Below are 24,228 nucleotides of genomic sequence, written 5' to 3' on the forward strand. Positions count from 1 at the left end.
CTCAAAACACTCCAAAAGGCCCTCCAAAATGAGAACTTAGTTCATATTCTTGTTGAGAAATAGACCCACTAGCATCCCCATGGTTCAAACACCCTCTTATGCATGTTTTACCATGACTGTACGGTCGTACACTCCATGGCCATACACTCCATATTATGGCCTTAAAACCCCCTTTGATCAATCATATGTGATTCTAACACTTAGTCCAAGTGTTTCCTAGTCCCTATAGGTGTTTCATTGCATGTTAGTTGCTTTTAAACACTAATTACATGCATATATGCCATTATATGTCATTTATGACTCATTTGTGTCTCGGGAATACATTCGTGGAAACTTCTCATCCTTACATGAATCTATAGTTGAATCACCCACATAAGGTGAGTTCATACCCCTATAATCAACCTTTTAATTGTTTTAAATGCTTTTAAGGGGGGGGGGGGGGGGGAATACAAGTTGAACACAATGTCAATTGTGTAAATGTTATTTTTGATAAACATCACATTAAAAGATTTCTTATGCTTTTATAAGTTATCAAATCATTTTAAAAACTCTTTAAAAGTTATGTTACCTTGTTGTTTATAAAACTCTTTTGAAATACAATCATAACTAAGTAAATAAACAAGTCTTTTCTATAAGTCAGTAATAGTTGATGTAAACATGCTAGTAAACTATAATAGGTATAGTTTAGGGGTTCAGTTCATACTATAACTAGTACAGAGAGGAGCATACTATAACTAGTACAGAGAGGAGCATACTATAACTAGTACAGAGAAGAGCATACTATAACTAGTTCAGGGAGGAACACACTATAACAATAACAGAAGAACAAATCATAAATTACACACTTATACGATATTCCTAGTATTCTAGGAAGACATCGTAACCTTAACTCATTGTTTATAACAAATTAAGGTAATAACATATCTTACCGGGTTTACACTAACAAAGGTACGATCACAACGTACTAGGGTTAGCAAGCACGAGGTGATAAAACATAATAACATATCTTACCGGGTTTGCACTAACAAAGGTACGATTATAACGTACCAGGGTTAGCAAGCACGAGGTGATAAAACATAATAACATATCTTACCAGGTTTGCACTAACAAAGGTACGATTACAACGTACCATGGTTAGCAAGCACGAGGTGATAAAACATAATAACATATCTTACCGGGTTTGCACTAACAAAGGTACGATTACAACGCACCAGGGTTAGCAAGCACGAGGTGATATCACATCATAGCATATCTTACCAGGATTGCATTAACAAAGGTACAAATACAACGTGCTAGGGTTAGCAAACATGAGGTGATAACAATATATCAAGCTGGAATTATTTATAAAGGGTACATTGGTAAAGTACTAGACAATAATAAATAAAACACACAAATATATACAAAACTCGCAACAGTATCGACTGAGGCGTTAAGAGTACAGGATGTCATTACTTCTAGTAGTCGTCCAAACAATAGAACATTGAGTAAACTAAACTAGAAACTTATCAGTAAAAGGTTTAATCCATTCAATTAAACCAGTATAACGTAAAGGACCTTAAGTGGTTAGTTCTATAATACCATAGTTTATACATAAGGGTTATATATCATTAATATACGATAGGTAGTTGGATGTGTGATTTCCGCCTTACTTCCTGTTCCTTGTTTGGTTGTGGGCTTAGGACATATTCACACAATTAACTATCCGTTCGATATTAAATTATACATAACTAGTGTAAACTAAGTGATTATAGAAGGAACTATTGTGGTTACCATTTTTACTAAAAGAAATAAGATTTATTCTTAAAGAATGTTTTCTTCAAATATAAAGGAACTATTAAAGTTAACTCCGTGAGTACCAAATGAATTCGCCAGGGTTATATATAACGAAGATCTAACAAACAATGGGATGTGTGACTTCCACCTTACTTCCTGTTCCTTGTTTGGTTGTGGGATTAGGGCAGATTCACACAACTGATTATTTGTTTACTCTGGGTTTTATATAACTTGTATCCATTTAGCACTAATAGAAAGGATTGTAGAGCTATTTTACTTAACTTTCATCATATCAAAAGATACAGGATCTTCTGGAGGAACATGCGAACTTTTCTAAAAGACCTTTCATCTTACTTTACATCATTAAAATACTTATGAACTCACCAGCTTAAACGTTGATCTATTCTTTCAAAATAACTTGTATTCTCAGGAAACTAGTAGACAGGTACGCGCACTGGGATTCGGAAGATGAAGTATAGTAGCTTCATGTCTTATTTTGTTATTTACTTTTGGATCAATCTTTTGTAAATCACTACTTGTAAACACTTTATTATTAATACAATGGTTGTTTGTTACGATGATTGCTATGATACGTGTGTTGTGATACTAAACATGACGTCCTCCGCCCCGAATGTTTCTATCGTTTCGGTTCGGGGTGTGACAGACTGATATCAGAGCATTGTTTATAGTGAACTAAGTATATCAACCGATAAAAGATATACAAATATAAATACAATGGGGCCTAAGTGCTCTGAATAATAATATATTTTAAGAATATAACGATACTTTATAAAAGTATACATACATGCTTATACATATATACATATAAGAACATGTATCATAAGAAGAACAGAACAGAAGTATTTAAAGGCTGAACACTGAGGTCAAACCTGGACAGTTATGTAATCATATATGGGATCAATATAGCCTCATCAACTATATTCATATGAGATATGACCAACATGTGTTTGGGAGTGATTTGGTGTTGCAACAGTCTTAAAACTTACCTAGCTTTATTCAAGGGATTTCTAGATCAGAACAAAAAGTTAGAATACTATGAGAGTATTTTATGATACTATAAAACGAACGACAAGTTTAAAACATACGAAGTTCATTATATTAAAATACTATATGAGTATTTTAGGCACTATAAATAACTTATGTGAGAACTTAAAAGACCCTTCTGGTAGGTCTATGATTTCGGAGTGTATACTTCCAAGGTTTTATATAATTGAGATTTTATAGACTTAGAATTTGTGATATGTGCTTCACTACATGTTCCTTGTTTGGTTGGGGTTTTGGAGTAAGATCACTTATTCGAAGATCTATTTAATCTTAAATTATATACAATTGGTATACATTGCGCAATTATAGGAGGACCCGGTAAGGATCGCCCCATAATGTTACCTTTAAATCTCATAGATTCTTTAGACTCTTTCATTCTCGCACGACAAACCCAGATAGGTGTAACCACTCCATCATATCGGTCAGTAGAGGAGACAAGGAGAAACAAGGAGAGATTCCTAAGAAGTGATCAACCAGAGAAACTAAAATGTCTTACCCGTCACACTAATAAATAATTACCTTACTTGACTTCGTGAGCTAGTGTTTACACTACTCACACTATGTGTTAGAATTATTTCTTTCCATGCAGCTAGTATCAATTATTCAGTTCGCAGAAATTCATTCGAGGATAGCCACTTCTGATTCATAGAGTTTATTTTAGATAGACTCCCTTTATGAATTGTTCCCAGAACCCTATGAAAGTCAGAACCAGATAACACTCAGACCGTGGATAACTTAGTTTCAATATCACACGTGCAAAACCTACTTCTATCCACTATCATGGGCACATCTCAGGAATAGTGTCGGAAACATTAAGAATAGTCTAGAAAAGCGTGAAACTAGTTAGTATATTTTAAATTTTGGAGTGCAACTAGTGATGACCAACATTACTCATGAGATCATTCTTCGTCGTGCAACAGAATCATGTCTTCACCAGGAAGAAACCAACCAACAAGAAAGGCACCAATTCTACAGATAGACTCCGCTACTTTTCAGGCTGTGGTCACAGCTGCTGTGACAGCCGTCATGGAACATGTCAATGCTAATGACGCCAATGGGGCCAGTGATGCTAATCGTAGTAACAATCAAAGGAACCAGCAAGTGTCAGTTGACAAGGACACCCCAGACCACAAAACCTAAGAACAACAAGCGAAAGTTCTGGGAAGGCAAAAAGGCCGGCTCAAGGTTCTAACAAGAGACGACAGCCCGTGACTACCCCTACGGTTACAATAGCAGTCACAACATCTGGTACTTCATCTACCACTACAACCCTCGTCAAACGATATGTTGGAAATCTCCCAAAGTGTGATAGATGTACTTACCACCACAACGGAGCTTGCTAAGAGATGCAGTGTACGAGTTGTAACTAAAAGGGGCACACTGTCCATTTTTGCAGGGCGCCGACACAACCAATCTCCCTAGTAAAACATGTTTGTTTCAAGTGCGGTGGATATGGACACTTCAGGAAGGAATGTCCAACGTAGATAAATGATGAAGGAGTTCGCTTCTGTGGAAATCCGACACGGCACATCACTTTAACCACCGATGCGAGTATAGTTCAGGTATGCCATGCATGTGGTGAAATGGGGCATGCCAAGAGAGACTGCCCAATAGAGAGAGGTGACGGAGGAGATGGAGGAAACTAACAACAATACATAAAGGGGGAGCGATGAATCCCGCTTTCAAGATTTTTGTACGTCTTTGAAGTAAGTTGATTTAAAACTTAATTTATAATTATATAAGATTAAAACTTAGGGAAAACTTTAAAAGTAATTATAATAACTCACTCACATGAAAAAGTCACAACATTCATAAGAGAACTAAGGATCCGTTCGAAGCTATGATGGCTTAGTATGTACATCAGGGTTGTGCATAACTAAGATTTGGCAGACATAGAGTGAGTGATTCTACCCTACCTCCTATTCCTTGTTTGGTTGTGGATTTAGGGCAGAGCCACTCAGTCGACCGTCTTATTCATCTTAATTATACATAACTTGTATATGCAGGGCGATCATTGAGGTACCGAGAAGGATCATAATATAGAGTATCAACACTAGTTATCAAAACACTGCACTACTAGTACTCGCTCATCGTGGTACGATTTATGGCAGTGGTAGCATCAAGGTGAAAACAGAAAGCACTAGAGCATTTACATCGAGTACATTGTCGAGCACACCCAGGATACACCATCGTATAGTAAATGTTTCGTTTAAATCGGCCTAACCTTTGTTTCGGTAAAAGATTTCGTTATCATCATTCGTCATGGGTTAGCGTGGTCCTCACCATACTAAGTTCATATGTTTCCTTTGCCTTGACCGTCAAGTTCACGAAGCCCTCGTCATTCGTAACATCAACCCGAGTTAGACCTCAGAGTCATCTCACTCATATACCAAACCTCGAAGTACTCATGCAAGGAGTACCATGTCCTTCGAAACCTTACCACCGTATATTCAGCAGACCTTCCCGAACTACCACTCGTCCAGCAGATCAAGTTCAAGCACCGAGGCTAAGAACGAATACAACCCACCTATCACTAATAACTGTATACGTGAGGGTGGTATAAAATTAAGATTATGCAGATTTAGTATGTGTGTCTTCCGCCCTATATCTCATTCCTTGTTTGGTTGTGGACCTGGGGCAGAGTCGCACATCTGACCGTCTTACTAATCTTAATTATAGACGAATTGTATACACGAAGTAATGATAGATGGACCAGGTATGAATCCTATCATGGACATTAGGGCGAAGTTGACAAGTCTACGAGTGGGTATTCTGCCAATCAGAGGCAACAGAATGCGTTGGACTTCATAGTCAAGCTTCCCAAGGCAACCGACGGACACGATATCATTTTGAGTGACCGTTGACGGATTAAATCCGCACGCTCCTTGCAAATTGAAGAAAAGGGACACAATAGAAAAGATAAGGAAACGCGTGTCCGAGAGATTAGTTAGACTATTCGATGTTCAAATGTCTGTTATCTCTATTCGAGATAATAGAATCACCATCCGAATTTGGCAGCCACTTCAGAAAATCCCTGAGGGCTAGGTTAGTCATGAGCATAGCCTACCATCCATGAAACGATAGACAAAATAATATGACGACTCAACCATTAGGGATTGTGCGGAAAATGCATTTGATTGATCTTGGTAAAGCTTGGGATACCAAATTGCCAACTAGTCAAGTCCTTTACCATACTGGCATTTGGAGTTGCTCCGTTCGAAAACCTTCATTGGTCGCAAGCCCATAGCCTCTCTGCACTGGACTAAGGTAGGTGCCACACAACTAGTTAGTTGCCAAATATCAGACAACATATTTGCCGATCCAGAAACCATTCGAGGAAACTGCCCGACAGAATGTACGAATCCAAAAATGACCTCGTCACTTCTAGAACCAACCAAGAAAGCTACGCCTTCCATAAGAGAAAAACTTTTGGAACTCCAGGATGATGATCACGTCAAAAGGGGATCTCACCCTAGAAGGGCATCATGTGTTTCAGATGCATGAGATGCTAAATCCAAGGTACTTAGGACCATATGAGATTCTCAATAGAATTGACCCAGTAGCTTACAGGTCTCGTCTATTTAGGGAATTCAATACATTTCACCCTATCCTTCCACGTCTATAGAGATTTGAAAAAGCGGTTGTCCGTCGGAACTCTTAATATTCCACTTGATTAGATCTATGTAAGCAAAAGCCTCGTCTTGCTAAAAGAATCTGTAGAAATCCAGTTCAGTGAACGAAACCTTTGACAACCCTAGTCAGTGGAGTCCAGTGAATGAAAACGAAACCGTACCTTGTGGCGAAAGCCTTCTAACGCGTATTCTAACCGTACATTAAAAGTTATATTTATGTTTTTTTTTCTTTTTTTTTTGTACTCAGTCTATGTTAGAACCGGTTGAACTTATATGATTTTAATGTGTGTTTAATTTAATATAAAATTATTATTTAAAGTTATAAACAATCATACAATTATTTTTAATAATATATATAATTAGATATTTAAATCACATGATTATATCATGCGTAAAGTGATTATTTTTAATAACATAATTAGATAATTTAACTACTAACAATATACTGCCATTACGGATATTTGCCTAATAACAAATTAAAAAGACCATAACTTCTATGTGAGGTTGGAATTATAAAGCTTGAGTTGACTTAGAATCTTTGGGACCACCTCTCCACATTAATTTCTTTACGAGGATACTCCCTTCCCAATATTAAAATCACATATTTAGTCCATAAACTATTCTCAACTAGCAAGTCCGGTACATTATAATTTTTCTTAGAGATATTCTGACTATTTTATTTCATTTTAGTCCATAGTGTAGTAGCCAGAGGTCGTGTGTGTGTGTGTGTATATATATATATATATATATATATATATATATATATATATATAGAGAGAGAGAGAGAGAGAGAGAGAGAGATAACTAGATAGATAGATAGATAGAGAGATAGAGATAGAGATAGAGATAGAGAGAGAGAGTTAGGTTCAAATGTTTTTAGCAACTATTGTGTGCATAAATGCACCAATAGGAATTTAGGAATAATAAAATTATTAAAAAAATAATATAAGGGTAATTTTGTAACTTTACATCACCTTCATTTATTAAACCAAAAATAATTCTCTTATATAGATAGAAAACTCCTTAATTAATGGAACAGTTACCATAAAAGCCCTAAACTAACCCTAGTCGTCCAAGTCCATTGTGTGAGGATGTGTTGCGTTGGTTCGCTTTTTTGATATCGGCCGAGAAAGAGAAATCTGGAGGGGAGGGGCTGTGCGATCGGAAGAGAAGAGGATGAACACTACAAGGAGCCACCACCGGCGCCATTTTTCGAGCCAGGCGAGTTGTCATCATGGTCGTTTTACAGAGCCGATATCGCAGAGTTCATCGCCACCTTCTTGTTCCTCTACATCTCGATGTTGACTATAATGCGTGTGGTCAAATCTCTGACGAAATGTGGCACGGTGGGTATTCAAGGAATCGCGTGGGCTTTCAGTGGTATGATCTTCGCTCTTGTCTACTGCACCGCCGGTATCTCAGGTATGTTTCCACTTTCCACCGGAACCCTAATTTTATCTTCTTTCTTCTTCAAATCGTCTAAAAACTACGTTTCATCTTCAAACAGGAGGGCATATTAATCCAATTGTGACATTCAGTTTGCTATTAGCAAGAAAACTGTCGTTGACCAGGGCAGTGTTCTACATGGTGATGTAGTGTCTTGGAGCGATCTGTGGTGCCGGAGTTGTGAAAGGGTTTCAGGGTGATGCGCAGTACACGATGTTAGGCGGTGGTGCTAATGTCGTTGTCCATGGTTACACCAAGGGTGATGGTCTTGGTGGTGAGATTGTTGGCACTTTCGTGCTTGTTTACACTGTGTTCTCTGCAACTGATGCTAAAAGAAGCGCTAGAGACTCCATGTCCCTGTATGCAACTCACTCCATTGACTATTGAATTATATACAGATATTCACTTTAGAAAAGGTGAGATTTTTATCTTGAATTGAATTTGAATGTGTTTATTGTAGATTTTGGCTCCTCTTCCAATTGGGTTTGCAGTGTTCTTAGTTCATTTGGCCACCATCCCCATCACCGGAACTGGATGTTGCTTCTTTGGTGATTCATTGACTGTCAATCAAAAGGAAACACATGTTGAAACAGAATAAAAGTTAATTTAAAACTCAATCAGGTATCTTATTTTCTTTATTGATTACAATATTCTATTATCTGAGATTTGATCAGATAATATCTAAATACATTAAATTCAACAAGAATATCTGAATCGATTCCAATTTTCAACCACGCTTTAGTTGTTTTGTTTTTCTAAACCATTTGAATTGAGTAAAATTATATAAAAAAACTAAAAACTTCTGAGTTTTGTAGATAATAAGAAGAAAACAAAAGCTAAAAGTTGGTGTGTATTTTTTGTGGTGATGTAAGCAGGAACATGTGTTTCTTTCAAATATTCATGATTCAGATATTCTGTTGGAATTTAATGTATGTTAGGATGATGCAGGAATGATGAGGTAACTTATGAAAAAAAGATATGTGATACTTCATTCTCAAAGAATGAAGAAAAACAACAATATTCTTTCAGAATTTCAGGATTCAACATCCAAAAACAACAATATTCTTTCAGAATTCAAGAATTCAAGAAGAAAACATGGAGAACGAGAGTATTCTAGCAGAATGTTGTTATTTTTTAAGAATGTTATTCATTTTTGTTGATATTCTTTTAGAATATTTATAACTATATTTAAAATGTATAAGACTTTTAGTCTGTAAAATTATGTATAAATTTGTATTTAAGTTCGGATGTATATGAATATATTAGAATGTTTGTTATTTTTCAACATCTTGTTCAAGAATTTTGTTTTTCTTCAATAATATTCTATTAGAATAAAATTCTGAAAGAGTATCATTCTAACAAAAAATATTCTGATAGAATAAAATCGGTAAAATTGAAATTGAATTAATTAAAAAATTCAGATTTTTTTAAATTAGGAGAATTAATCATCCCTAAAAATTCAAAAATTTCCTTTTATAAATGTAGTTAATTGTCAAAAATACCATTTTGCTAAAAATTGTGTGATTATATGGTACATGTTACCTCATTGTAATATCATACACTCTCAAATCATATCCATAGATTAATTTCATCCATTGGTCCAGATCTGTGCATTCTCACACACAATACTAAGTAAAAACAAAATAACCTAACCCTTATATATATATATATATATATATATATATATATATATATATATGGCTGTTCACTATTTGGATAAAACCGAATTATCCAATTGGACAATTTGGTTCGGAGATTCGGATTTTTGGATTGGTTTTCAACAAAACCGAATTATTATTTTGGATTTCGGATTGATTTTGGTTTATAAAATAAGAACCGAATAGTCCAAAAAACTCGAATAAACATTTATTATTTATCTATTTATAATATATATCTATAATTATTTATTAATTTTGTAATTTATTTTTTCAAAAATGTTCAAAACGTTTCACCCGATAAAAAAAACATTAATATGCATTTTCTTTCGAAAAATTTATATCTATAAAATATTTAACTATAATATATCTTCTTATTAGTTGTATATAAATTTCAAATTACAACTAAATTATTTGTTTTTGCTTCTTGTGTAAAGTTGGGTAATATTCTAATTATATTTCGTTTTAAAATGTTTTGGTTTTTGAAAACCGAATTATAAAAACTGATCCAACCGAATTGTAATTAGATCGGATCGGATCGGATTTGAATTTAGTTTGGACAATTCAGATTCATGTTTTGAAAACCGAAATTAATTTGGATTTACTTGATTGGATCGGATCAAACCGATCCATCCAAACGAACACACACACACACACACACACACATATATATATATATATATATATATATATATATATATATATATATATATATATATATATATAAACAATAGCATGTGCACAATCACATGAGTTTATAAGAGAAATTTTTTAATCCACTTGCACATTAGCTTTAGTTATCTTTCAAGTTGATGATGATATGTTTTAGGCGGACATGAGTTTATGAAAGAAAATTTATTAATTTTGTAGGAGTGGAATATGAATTTAGGAAAGAAAATTTTAATCCACTTGCACATTAGCTTTAGTTATCTTTCAAGTTGATGAAAATACTATGATTTAGGCTGATATCAGTTTATGAAAGAAATTTTATTAATTTTATAGGAGTGAAATATTATAATAAATTTGGCAAAAGCTGACGTGATTTATTAGGATGGAATATGATACGGTATCAATTTATTTTTATTCAAATTATGTACCGTATCAATTATAGTTGGAGCAATTTTTTTCTATAAGTATCATACAAAGTATATTTTGTACCAACTTGTTTGGCTACCAACATGTTTGGTTGGTACAAATTGGTAATCTTATTTTACCAACTTTTTTATAATTTTCAACTGTAATTATTAAAAACCAACAATGACATGGGATAATTTTCTCGTCTAGTAATATAAATTAGTAAAGTAACTGTTTTAGTTAGTAAAAAGTTTTATTAAATAACTTTTCTGTTATTTAATTTAATGTGGTAATAATTATTGACTATTTCTAATGGCTGATATCATGTTTGTAGATTTGTAAACAATAAACACAAATGATAGTTGAAAGTTCAAATGAGAACCACTCAAGGTTAAAAACCATTTAAGAATCTTTTTTATTAAGGGTATTTTTTGTTCAGATACATTCCAAACATTACAATCATTAAATAAAAAGCTAGATCATATATTTAATTTCAAAAACACTTTCAAACTCTTTTATCTCTTTCTAACTCTCTCATGAACATTCAAGAACTGATAAAGCTAACACTACCTCTACCACCTAGTGCCGCCACCTACTACCGCAACCTGCCAGAGTCGCCGTCTTTTTACCAATGCCTTGTACCACTGACCAAACTCACCATTACTACCTCCAATCACTCAGATCTGAAGCCATACATCACATCTGCTACTTACCATTGCCGTTGTCTCATTCTGATGAGCTTCTACTAGCCGTCAGTGACTGAAACACTAGTGTCTTTGCATGGAAAAGTAAAATGTGAAAGATGGATACACCGTTAGGTCTATTTTGTAATTTCATTAAAAACGGAAAAATGATATTTTAAATGATGTTTTTATTTATTTTAATAAAAAATACGTTTTGATTTTTATACACTTTATTTTTATTGAGCATGATGATGAATATAAAAATCAAAACATTTTTTTAAATGAATAGATAAAAACATAAATAAAATATCACCTCCCTTAAAACAAACACCAAACAAGGCTATTAATTAGTTCTTAGACTTCTCGTTTTGGTTTTAATGTGTTTGTCTAGCACCAACTCGACATTCGACATTGATGTTACAAATCCACATGAATAAACATATGAGCACACCGCATATTCAAGAATTTTAATTTGGTGATCCCTATCATAAGAAATATAATTAAATAACAAATTCTTGTTTGAATATCGTTTGATTGGTATTGGTATATATAATATATTTACAAAATTTGAATGTCTATCGGATTCCTTGTGGGTAATGCGGACTTACTTTTGAGACATGACAATATGTGAATTACCGAAAAAATAACCTTTTTTTTTCTTTCCCAAAAAAGATATATAATCTATTATTGATATCCGTTAATGGTTTGATTGCAACCATACTGCTTCAAATTTCTTGCTTTCACATGACAGTATAATTATCAACTTGTTCCAATTAAATAGCAATAATTTGAATGCAGACCTGGAATACTTTAATCTCGTGCATAAAACAAACAAAAAAAAATGCAAATAGTTATAATACTGCCTTTTGTAACAGAAGATGGGTACACCCACACCCACATGCACTTAAATATTAGATTATAATAAGGTACAATAACCAAGTGCGAGGTTACAATTCAAATGATCATCATTATATCAAACTGATATTTTCCTAACTTTCTTCATCACCTTACTTGTTTCATGATATATATATATATATATTTTTCTCACCAGAATGGAGAAACCAATAGGATAAGTAAACAGGACCATAAAGCAAGTGCACGTTTTGGGACCATTGGCTACTACCTCCTCCAATAAAAGAAGAAAATTCATCCTATTTAATTTCTTCCTGTATGTGTTAATTGTTGTTGATGATTACACAATAATGGAGAATCTTGATAGCAATATGAATATTGGTAAGCTATTATGTTCAAGTTATGTTGAAGATTTACTTTGTTTATTTCCATGTTTGATTATTTTCACTGTTTCCATTTTAAACTACAATCACCTATTCGTGCGTTTTCTTCGTTACAAGAAGATAGTAATGTTAATGTTGGTTAACAAGATTCCTCCTACTTTTTTCTTTTCTAAATGAAGTTCTTTTAATGAGTAATATATGTATGCATAAAGATTCTACTCTTTCAACTGTTTTACTACAATAATATATGCATAAAGTAACTAATAGCATTTGATTGTTCTGATGAAAACTTAGCAGAAGAGGTGAATGATTCTCCAATTGAGCAAGTGAGACTAACAGTTCCAATCACAGATGATCCAACATTACCTTGCTTGACATTTAGGACATGGTTTTTGGGGATCATATCATGTAGTGTTCTTGCTTTCTTAAACCAGTTCTTTGGTTATCGTCAAAACCCACTATACATATCATCAGTTTCTGCTCAAATTCTTGTGCTTCCGATTGGGAGGTTAATGGCAGCAACTCTACCCACAAAACCAATTCGTGTTTTTAGATGGTCGTTTTCACTCAACCCTGGACCCTTCAACTTGAAGGAGCATGTTCTCATTACAATATTTGCAAATTCGGGTTCGAATTCGGTTTATGCAGTCTCCATAATCACTATAGTCAAAGCTTTCTATCGTCGTAGGCTCAACCCGATTGCAGCCATGTTGCTTACACAAACTACCCAGGTTCAATTCTTCTCTATTTTCCTAATTTCATTGCTCTTTGCTTATATTGCACCTGAACTTTAATAACCCATTTCACATGGATAAAAAGTCTTGAGTTATGAGACTATTATAAGTATTAATTAAGTTGTGGGCTGCAAATGACTTTTACCATAGTTTTATAATGATGTTGAATTTATTGGGCTAGCCTATATAGCTTTTGAGCTTGGGTATTGCAATATGGTACCAGATTGAGTTTCATGAAGTAATGATTCATCTCTCTTGCTTGATGGTGATTGTAGATGCTTGGATATGGATGGGCTGGTCTTTTCCGAAAGTTTTTGGTTGATTCTCCATATATGTGGTGGCCTGCCAATCTCGTTCAAGTCTCCCTCTTCAGGTTCATCTTTTTGTTTTTGTGTGTGTGTGTGAGAGAGAGAAGAATGCGAAGAAAAACCTATCTGTTTTGAAAACAGATGGTTTGGCTTTTGGTTGAAACTCGAAATAGAAACCGAATTGAATGGTATCTTAATACGATATCGTTTTATAAAGTATATAAGTTTTCCATACTTGATTAATTATTTGGGCTAAATGCAAGAAAGAAAAACATATTCTATTTATTTGTGTATTATAACATTCTACAATCCATTTTTTTGCTATTACAAGATTGCACTTTCAAACTTTCCACATTAAGATGATCTATGAAAATATACCCAATTGTAGGACATTATACTTTGAAATCTATCCAATTATACAATGAAAATTTCTTTGTATTTACATGATCTTTATGATTGGGTTGGGTAGGGTTCTCAAAATGTTGTAACAAAAATAAATCTTAAAGTAGGAAGCTATAATAAACAAATCAATGAGAATACATTGTTGTTTCTTGCATTTAGATATAAATTTTAGAATACTTTCTACTATCATATATTGCAAAGTTTAACATAAAATTTCTTAATGTTTTCATGGATTTTGGCTTCAAAACAAGTCCATATAGTATTTTGCTATATATTATGCAACAAATAAACCAGAAACCCAAAAAAACAAAATCGAAGACAAAATGGACAAAGTGTTTTCCCCCAAATTTTAGGCATATACGAACAAAACCGAACTGCACCATACTCACCCTGACTATGTAGATGTATTTCTTTACCAATTTCTCACAAAAGTTTCTCTTTTTTCAGGGCATTGCACGATGAAGAAAAGAGGCCAAAAAGAGGCATGACAAGGCTACAATTCTTCCTAATAGTCCTCGTATCAAGCTTCGCATACTACATCATTCCCAATTATCTATTCCAATCCATAACTGCCATCTCATTCGTTTGTTGGATATGGAAAGACTCTGTCAAGGCTCAACAAATTGGTTCCGGTCTTCGTGGCCTTGGAGTTGGAGCCATTGGACTCGATTGGGCGACTGTGTCTGCTTTTCTTGGAAGTCCGTTAGCCACTCCCGGGTTTGCCATCATAAACATATTAGCCGGTTATATAATAGTTGTATACATAATGGTTCCCATTGCTTATTGGAATAATTGGTATGAAGCCAAGCGGTTCCCGATTTACTCTTCTCATGTGTTTGATGCACAAGGAGGAAAATATAACGTTTCAAGAGTTTTAAATTCCACAACCTTCTCATTTGACAAACAAGGATATAACGATTATAGCCAAATCCATCTTAGTATCTTTTTCACGTTTGCTTATGGTCTAAATTTTGCCACATTGGCTGCCACACTCTCTCATGTCGCACTCTTCCATGGAAGGTATGCAATTAGTTCTTTGAGAACCTTATTTTTTCAAAGTATAAAGAATGGTTGAATTCAAAAAGTAGCAAAGTACTTTCATTGGTTGCTTATTCTAGCGTCTTACTTTCATTTCTTTCTTTTACATCATTATAGGTTAAGAATTTTGCCGAACTATAACAATGCCATCCAAAGAGAAAGCAACTTTCATTGATATAATAAGAAGGATTTCAAAGTACATTGTTATAATCAGGTGGAATTTTCAAAGTATAATGCCTTAATAGAAAATAATTGACACCATGATGTTGTAAAGAAAGACATAAAAGTAGGAATCTGTATTACACAAATATAGAAAAGTACAATGCTATTTTTTGCATTTAGTCCTAAAAAAGGCATAAGCCCTGGTTCTCATGACCAACATGAGGAAGGTAAATCACAATGTCTTAGAGCGATGTCACACTTTACACTTAGTTCTCACTTATGGATTCTTACCTCCTTACCAAACATGTAGAGAGATGTTTAAAATAAAACATGGGCTCATACAAGGTTGATGTATTTAAATGTGTTTGTTTTGTCATATGCAGAACGATTTGGGAGCAAACAACAGCATCATTTAAAGACAAGTTTGGGGATGTTCATACTAGACTGATGAAGAAAAACTATGACCCGGTCCCACAATGGTGGTTCTACTCTCTTTTGGTATTGGTGATAGGACTTGCTTTGCTAACATGTGAGGGTTTTGGCAGACAGCTGCAACTCCCTTACTGGGGGGTTCTTCTAGGAATCGGTCTGGCTTTGCTCTTCACACTACCAATAGGAGTTATCACAGCTACAACCAATATGGTAGGCCCCATTTGTTGTATTGAGCATGACTATACATGTTAGCATTTGGCATATAGGACACTTAAAAAGTGAGACATGGACTCGCTCTTGATCTTTTGTCTACAAAAGACAAGAATGCCCTCTTCATCCCCATCATCTAAAATACCCCTAAAAAGTTAATGATTACATGAATACCGTTTTTTGCATCTTTGCTTAATCTCTTTTTGTATTCTAAGAGTGATTTTTTCTTACAGCAACCGGGATTAAATGTCATTACAGAGCTGATTATTGGTTATATCTACCCGGGGAAACCACTAGCCAATGTGGCCTTTAAAACCTATGGCTACATAAGCATGTCACAAGCCATCATGTTCCTCCAAGATTTTAAGCTTGGACATTATATGAAAATCCCACCAAAGTCCATGTTCATTGTCCAGGTAAATCATAATCTAGTTGAATACGTATGTTGTTGCACCGTTTTCACATACTAAACAAACTTTAAAATGTTCATAAACTAACTATACCATCTTTAAATTTATGTTATCGAAGTATATTATGTATCCAAGCACCAAAAAAAACTAATTTATACTTGTTTTTGGTGCATAATAAAGTTGGTGGGGACAATAATCGCATCATCAGTCTACTTTGCAACCTCTTGGTGGCTATTGACAACAGTCGAATACATTTGTGACCCAAGTATGCTGCCCGAAGGAAGCCCATGGACCTGCCCGGGAGATGATGTGTTCTACAACGCCTCAATCATATGGGGCGTAGTGGGACCTCAACGTATGTTTGGAAATCTTGGGCTATACTCCAAAATGAACTACTTCTTTCTGTTAGGAATTCTCGCACCATTTCCAGTTTGGTTTCTTTCTCGAAAGTTTCCCAATAGAAAATGGATTAGACTCATAAACATGCCAATTCTTATATCGGGTCCAGGTGGCATGCCACCAACTAGAGCTGTAAACTACAACATGTGGTTTGCTGTGGGGATTTTTTTCAACTTTGTGGTGTACAAGAAGTTTAAAGGGTGGTGGGCTAGGCATAACTATATTTTATCAGCTGGGCTTGATGCAGGAGTGGCATTCATGGCTATTCTTTGCTATTTTGTGCTACAAATTAGAGATATAAATGGACCAAAATGGTGGGGTATGGAGATAGATGATCATTGTCCTCTTGCTGGCTGCCCAACTGCCCCTGGTATTAACGTTGAGGGATGCCCTCAAGTCCATTAAGGCATTAACATTTAACACTCTCTTTCATGTTATCTTGTTCACATTGGTAAAAGCATAGAAAGTGTATAGAGTTATTCCAAGGATGCTTCAAAAAATGGACATTCTTTGAGATAGAATAGATAGATAGATAATAAATGTAATTTGTATTTGACAAATTTGATATTATTCGAAATGGTTGTTTGAAAGTTCAAATCGGACCACTTTTAGTTTTGTGTTTTGTTGTTTGATACTTTGGTTTAAGGTACGATGACATAGTTTGACGTATTAAAGAAATATAGAAATAAAAAGCAAAACAATTATCGATGAACAGTTAAATTAAATAAGTTGACGACTGGAAATATTTAATAAAAAAAACGTCTTTCATTAGTTGCCAGAAATAGAAGCAAACAAAACACGGATTAACACGAGGAGGTAAATAATTGTAGTTTGACATTCATGAATAATGATAAATTCCATTGGAAAGAAAATCTTTTCGTCAACCTATTATCTTCACAAGAAAAAATGGCAAGCTTTTTGTTTCACTCAAGTTGTGGTTTATGGCATCTATGGTGACAACCTATTAATTAAGCGGTTGAATAAAATAGCAACTCTTAGTCTTGTATACAGAGAAAAATACAAATCAAAGTCAATTTGGATTTTTAAAAAATTAATTATTAAGAAAATTTTTCATAAATTGTTGTATTGTTGTATTTTACAACTATATAATACATAAATTTTCATAACAATCGGTGTTTTAGAACATTTTATTGTATAACTATATAATGCATAATATGTGTATGACAAAAACACTATAATATCTAAATCAATACTCTTTCGGTAAAAAAAAAAAATCATATTGCCCAATGGAACTCATCACTGCAATATTTTTAGGAAAAATCCACACTGCAAAATTCACTCTAGGTATTGTGAAACTGTTCATATTTTTATAAAACTAATTATTTTTCTCGGTAAAACATTTTATGTTAGCTTTTTTATATGAAATTTCAAAAACCATTTTAACAGTTTTATATAATTAAAACGTCTTAAGTTACGACCGATATTATTAAAAAAAACAAAATACAAAATACAAAAAAAACCTTTTATACGAAGACCCGCATTACCAAAACCTATTTTGCAATGTGTCCTAAGTAATTGATTATTTTTTGAAACAATTTAGGCTTGAGATAATAAAATATCTATTTATGTGTCCTACGTTATAATTATGACAGTGACATGTCATAAAAGAATTTAAAGAAAATGAGGGCCAAAATCAAAATTATGAAAGATTCCATTTCCAAATAAACCATTATTTGCGACAATTCGAATCCTTAAATATTGGAGTTCACTCGCTGATTGGTTCACCTGTTATATCAATCCGGCAGCAGTTGGCCAGTTGCCGTAACAATATCTCGTTCTCGTTCTTAAATAATTGACGATATCTCACTAATACCAAATTTTCCCACTTTAATTGCCTAACAAATCATTCTTTTTTCGTTAATGTTCAATTTAATCATATCACTAACCTTTATTTCATTTACTAATTTAAAAAAAAAACGTATACGAAAATATCTCTTGCCTTGTAATTAGTGACTTAAAGAGATAAGAAATTGAACGGTTCCACGAAATTTGTACACATAGAGTTAAAGACAAAGACTTGATCTTCATGCCTCTTGTTTTATATGCCTGTCTTTGATATATATTAACCAAGTCAGGCTTCTGAAGTTCTGACGCCACACCTTTGCAAGTACTTGCAAGCAACGCATATCCATCCATTGTTTATCATAATATTATTTCTATTCATACTTAACTTGTTTGTTGTTTGTTGGACAAAAGTTTTGTAATACTGCATTTAACGTGCATCAAACTGCGAACAAAATTGTAATTTTTTTTTTTTGCATCGAAAAGAATGTTCTAATTTGTTGATAAAAGACGTGAATGTCCTTCTCAGATCAACAAAAAGACAGGTGAAATGAAACAAAGGGTTTTCCGTCACCTCATTTTTGTATGTGTCTTGATCCATGTGAACAAAATATAAGTCAAGGCTAACACAACATTGTGAGGAAATCTATGAAGTCTATAAAAGCTTCATAAACATGTAATAAGTTTCGGTAGCTAAACATGGATCTTCAAGAAAATCATAAACAAAAACCACGTCCAGAATCTGGTAAAGTTTTATATCAAATATATTACTTAACTTTTTTATATAACTTTGTGTGGTTCTGATGATGATTATAATTATGTTTTGATTTACAGAAGAGGTAAATGATTGTCCAATTGAGCAAGTTCGACTCACTGTCCCTATAACAGATGATCCAACACTTCCATGCTTAACTTTCAGAACATGGTTTTTAGGCATCATTTCTTGTGGTGTTCTTGCTTTCTTGAACCAGTTCTTTGGTTATCGCCAGAATCAACTAACAGTGTCCTCGGTTGTAGCACAAATCGTGGTTCTTCCTGTTGGAAGAATAATGGCAGCAAGTCTACCCACAAAAGGAATAACAATTCCAGGGACGAAATGGTCATTTTCATTGAATCCGGGACCTTTTAACGTAAAAGAGCATGTTCTTATTACTATATTAGCAAATGCGGGTTCGAGTTCGGTTTATGCAGTGGGGATTATCACTATTGTCAAAGCCTTTTACCACACTGAAATCCACCCTCTTGCAGCCTTGTTGCTTACCCAAAGTACTCAGGTGAATTTTTACGAATATTATTTCCAAAATCTTGCAAAAATAAATACAACAAAGAGAAACTTTCAACATAATACACACATATCACCTATCACTGGTCAAGGGTTCGAGTCTCAGCAACCACAACGTCAAAGTTTCAATTCAAATATGGATTGGACTCCTTGTGGTTATTGTGCTCTTATTCCAGTCACTTAGAAGAATAACATTTTTTTGCAAAATAACATAATACATATTTGCTTTAGTTTTTTTTATTAGAACCACAAACCAAAGTTGAAGTTTGTGGGATTTGAACCTAAGGCTACTCTTTTTGAAGTGCTTAAATTCTGATTGTTATTCTATTCTGACTTTATTTTTTTTTTTGTTGATTGAATAAGTAGCTTCTTGGATTCGGATGGGCTGGTCTTTTCCGGAAATTTTTAGTTGACTCTCCATATATGTGGTGGCCTTCAACTCTAGTTCAAGTCTCTCTCTTCAGGTTAATGGGTAGTACATATTAATATATTAATGTTGGATTTGGAATTGGAATTAAGTAAACTATTTTTTTTTTTGAAGGGCTTTGCATGAGGAAGAGAAGAGGGCAAAGGGGGGACTTTCAAGGCTGCAATTCTTCATGATTGTGATTATAAGTAGCTTTTCATACTACGTGGTTCCGAATTATCTCTTTCAATCCATCACAGCCCTCTCTTTCGTATGCTGGATATGGAAAGATTCCTTCAAAGCTCAACAAATTGGTTCTGGTCTTAAAGGTTTTGGAATCGGAGCTTTTGGTCTTGATTGGGCCACAGTTGCTTCTTTCCTAGGAAGCCCATTAGCCACCCCTGGATTCGCTATGGTGAATATGCTAATTGGCTATGTAATCACTTTTTACATAATAATTCCCGTAGCTTATTGGAATAACTGGTATGAAGCTAGACGATTTCCTATGTATGCTTTCAAGACATACAATGCTGATGGAACAAAGTACAATGTCTCTAAAGTTTTGAACGAAACATCTTTCTCCTTTAATCAAGCGGGATATGATGAATATGGAAAAGTCAACCTTAGTATCTTGTTTGTACTTGCTTATGGTCTAAGCTTTGCTACACTAGCTGCCACAGTATCCCATGTCCTTCTCTTCCATGGGAGGTATTTACTATTTAGTATTTAATCTTGCATAAAGATTTATATGAAATCCGTTAGGTTATTAATTTTTTTCTTTAAATATTGTTATGTTAAATAAAGGACAATTTTGGAACAAACGAAGGCGTCAATGAGGAAGAGTATTGGGGATGTGCATACAAGGTTGATGAAGAGAAACTATGATTCTGTCCCACAATGGTGGTTTCACACTCTTCTAGTATTAGTAATAGGACTTGCTTTGCTTACTTGTGAAGGATTTGGGAGGCAATTACAGCTTCCTTACTGGGGAATTATCTTAGCAATTGGTTTGGCTGCGATATTCACCTTGCCCGTTGGTGTTATTGTCGCTACCACAAACCAGGTAATTATCCGTTTTATGCAATAAGGAGGTAACAATCCATAAGTGAGGTCTCAGGTTTAACACTGTGAACCTGAGACCTCACCTATGTTGTCTGTGGGACCTGTTGGTGGCGTTTACCATATTTTTTTCATTTGTTATAGCTGGTGAATTTTTGGATTTCTTTTTTATAGGGAGTAGGTCTAAATGTGATCACAGAGCTAATCATAGGGTATATGTACCCGGGGAGGCCACTAGCAAATGTGGTGTTCAAAACCTATGGTGACAACAGCATGTGGCAAGCCATAACGTTTCTCCAAGATTTTAAGCTAGGCCATTATATGAAAATCCCACCCAAGTCCATGTTCATCGTTCAGGTACAAAAACCCGTACAGTCTCAATATGTTTGTCCTACTGGTAAGAAGGTGAGAATCTAAGGTCTCAGGTTCAAAACCTTGAACCTACAATCACCTTTGAGTCTCCCATTCTTCTACAAGGACTCTTTTAAAAAGACAAGTTTGATTTTTCACACAAAATTTTATCCTAAAATTATTTTAATTTGTGAATTCATTTTCCTAAAAGTTGGTAGGTACAATCATCGCATCGTCAGTCTACTTTGCGACATCATGGTGGCTCCTAACAACAGTGGAATACATCTGTGACCCAATTAATCTACCGAAGGGAAGCCCATGGACATGCCCAGGAGATGATGTTTTCTACAACGCCTCAATTATATGGGGATTGGTGGGCCCACAACGTATGTTTGGGAACCTAGGGTTATACTCAAAGATGAATTACTTCTTTCTGTTTGGAATTCTTGCACCTGTGCCCTTTTGGTTCCTTTCTCGCAAGTTTCCAGAGTGGAAATGGCCGAGGCTTGTGAACATACCTATCCTTATAAACTGTCCAGGGCCACCAGCTAAAGCAGTAAACTATAATATGTGGTTTGCTGTGGGGATGTTCTTTAATTTTGTTGTTTATAAGAGGTTCAAGAGTTGGTGGGCAAGGCACAATTATATATTATCAGCTGGGCTTGATGCTGGTGTTGCATTCATGGCGATTCTTTGCTATTTGGTGTTACAAAATAGGAATATTAATGGACCAGAGTGGTGGGGTTTGGAGGTAGATGATCATTGTCCATTGGCTAATTGTCCTTCTGTCCCTGGTATCAACGTTCCAGGTTGCCCTGTAATCCAATGAAACTAAGAAAGAAAGATGTTAGCCATTGTTGTTACACTGTAATTTTATGAAATTTTAGGAATTATACTAATACGATTTGAGGTAGAATTGCAACGAATAGGGGTTGGGTTTGTGTATGTAGAAAATGACTCATATACAAATGTATCATGTATTTGAACATGATTTGATTCGACACCCAAAGATTTGTTTGAGTTGCATTTGTGAGACAGATAAACATGAATCAGATCTTCATAGCACGTTGGTTAGTTGAATCCAGTTCATGATAAAGGACTATTGGTTCGATAAAGTTGAAAGGTTGAGAGATACCAGGTGTAAACTACTCATAAGTGCAATACATTGACCAACTTTTAATGGAATAGACAAGTTATACCAAGATAACAATCGAACTATTTGAATTAAGAAAAGCTATATCAAGTGCGATAGATGAATCAAGCGAAATATTAAGGAGATAGACGCACAGGCAAGGATAGCAAAGAAGAAGTTGGTAGCTGCTAGGAGTATGAAGATGCGTCGCTCTTGTCCGCTGCCACTGTCGGTCTGTCGCCGGTCGCCCATTCTCGCGCGATCATCATCATTCATTAGCCGGGATTTGCAATCGCTCGGCCCAAAAAAATCCCAGGAGTATAAGTTATAACACTTATATTTTTAAAATTGGATAATTTAAGGTTTGAGCTATCAAGGGTTTCTCTCTATTAGATTAAAAAATTTAGGAAATATTTTTTTAATGCTTTGATGAAAATAGGTTGATTTTTTTATGTTTAAAAAGCTTTAAATAAGACTTTCAAAAAAGAAAAAATGACTTGATAGGATAATATATTTTTTGAAATGTACATATTTAGTCCTTATTTTTTTTCTTGTAAAATAAACCATTATACTTTATTTTTTGTAACAATGCAATCCTTGTGACCGGCTATACCCGGTATACCGGTCATACGGATTTTCTTTTAGGAAAAATGACTTGATAGGGTAAGATACTTTTTGAATTGTACACATTTAGTCCTTATTTTTTTTTTTTTTGTAAAATAAACTCTTATACTTTATTAATATGTACACATTAGGTCCTTTTCACCGGATTCTACAGGTTTTGCTGATGTGGAAGCACAAGTGACACTAAATAGCAATTAATTAGCTTAGTCACCGGAGGTGGGTGATCCTCCAACAACAAGAAAAGGGTGGCGACGCTTCTGTTTCTCGTCTCTCTTCCTTCCGGTCGAACAACAACAGCCAAACACCCTTTACCTGTTGTGTTTCTCCGATATGTCTCTCTTTGCCTCCATCTTTAAGATATGTTGCCAGAAAAAGAAGAAATAATCGACGAGGGGCTACCAGAGCAGCTCCTCGCCGCCAACTACCGTCTCTACTTCCTCCTGCCTCCCATTCGTTTTTGTCATCGTTCCTCCTTGCTACCAATGATGTGTAGGAACACACAAAGGAGTCGCCGGAGATCGGGGTCTCTCACTTTTTCATGATGAATAAAAGTTTGAAAAATCTCGTTGTGGAAAATGACTTGATAGGGTAAGATACTTTTTGAAATGTACACATTTAGTCCTTATTCTTTTTTTTTTTTTTTGTAAAATAAACCCTTCCACGTCAGCAAAACCTGTACAATCCGGTGAAAATGACCTAATTTGTACATCTTAATAAAGTATAAGAGTTTATTTTACAAAAAAAGAATAAGGACTAATTGTGTACATTTCAAAAAGTATCTTACCCTATCAAGTCATTATCCCTTCAAAAAAAAATATAAAAGTTTTAATATACTAAAAAACAATATAGTATTTTCTTAAGAATTATATGTTAGGTTTTTTTAGAGGTTTGTCTGACTGTGAGGGTACACAAG

General features: G+C 34.5%; 2 protein-coding genes and 1 pseudogene across 3 annotated transcripts; all 3 read left to right on the forward strand.

Moving 5' to 3' along the window:
* Positions 1-3,762: 3,762 nt before the first annotated feature.
* On the forward strand, positions 3,763-8,514 carry LOC111886201 (aquaporin PIP1-2-like; annotated as a pseudogene).
* A 3,775-nt stretch (positions 8,515-12,289) lies between these two features.
* On the forward strand, positions 12,290-17,255 carry LOC111886248 (oligopeptide transporter 5). 2 transcript variants are annotated; one of them, XM_023882488.3, is made up of 7 exons: positions 12,290-12,561; positions 12,858-13,294; positions 13,573-13,670; positions 14,455-15,027; positions 15,591-15,849; positions 16,083-16,265; positions 16,440-17,255. In XM_023882488.3, exons 1-7 carry the CDS (start codon positions 12,531-12,533, stop codon positions 17,061-17,063), a joined length of 2,205 nt encoding a protein of 734 aa, XP_023738256.1. In that variant the 5' UTR covers positions 12,290-12,530; the 3' UTR covers positions 17,064-17,255. The 2 variants fall into 2 exon arrangements, with proteins under 2 accessions (XP_023738256.1, XP_023738257.1); XM_023882489.3 differs by having other exon boundaries at positions 12,291-12,561; positions 12,861-13,294.
* Positions 17,256-18,781: 1,526 nt separating this feature from the next.
* Positions 18,782-22,639, forward strand: LOC111886171 (oligopeptide transporter 5). Its single transcript, XM_023882401.3, has 7 exons — positions 18,782-19,206; positions 19,296-19,735; positions 20,110-20,207; positions 20,285-20,857; positions 20,954-21,212; positions 21,383-21,565; positions 21,771-22,639. The coding sequence occupies exons 1-7, from the start codon at positions 19,161-19,163 to the stop codon at positions 22,386-22,388; spliced, it is 2,217 nt and encodes a 738-aa protein (XP_023738169.1). The 5' UTR covers positions 18,782-19,160; the 3' UTR covers positions 22,389-22,639.
* Positions 22,640-24,228: the final 1,589 nt, after the last annotated feature.

This window comes from Lactuca sativa, chromosome 4, assembly GCF_002870075.4.
Source record: "Lactuca sativa cultivar Salinas chromosome 4, Lsat_Salinas_v11, whole genome shotgun sequence".
NCBI lineage: Eukaryota > Viridiplantae > Streptophyta > Magnoliopsida > Asterales > Asteraceae > Lactuca > Lactuca sativa.

Excerpts from the sequence above, each read along its gene's own strand:
- LOC111886171 (XM_023882401.3), top strand. The coding sequence starts at position 19,161 with ATGGATCTTCAAGAAAATCATAAACAAAAACCACGTCCAGAATCTG. Across the intron at positions 20,858-20,953 it reads GTCCTTCTCTTCCATGGGAG|GACAATTTTGGAACAAACGA; the intron begins GTATTTACTATT and ends TGTTAAATAAAG. Across the intron at positions 21,566-21,770 it reads AGTCCATGTTCATCGTTCAG|TTGGTAGGTACAATCATCGC; the intron begins GTACAAAAACCC and ends TTTTCCTAAAAG.
- LOC111886248 (XM_023882488.3), top strand. The coding sequence starts at position 12,531 with ATGGAGAATCTTGATAGCAATATGAATATTG. Across the intron at positions 15,850-16,082 it reads TCACAGCTACAACCAATATG|CAACCGGGATTAAATGTCAT; the intron begins GTAGGCCCCATT and ends TTTTTCTTACAG. Across the intron at positions 16,266-16,439 it reads AGTCCATGTTCATTGTCCAG|TTGGTGGGGACAATAATCGC; the intron begins GTAAATCATAAT and ends TGCATAATAAAG.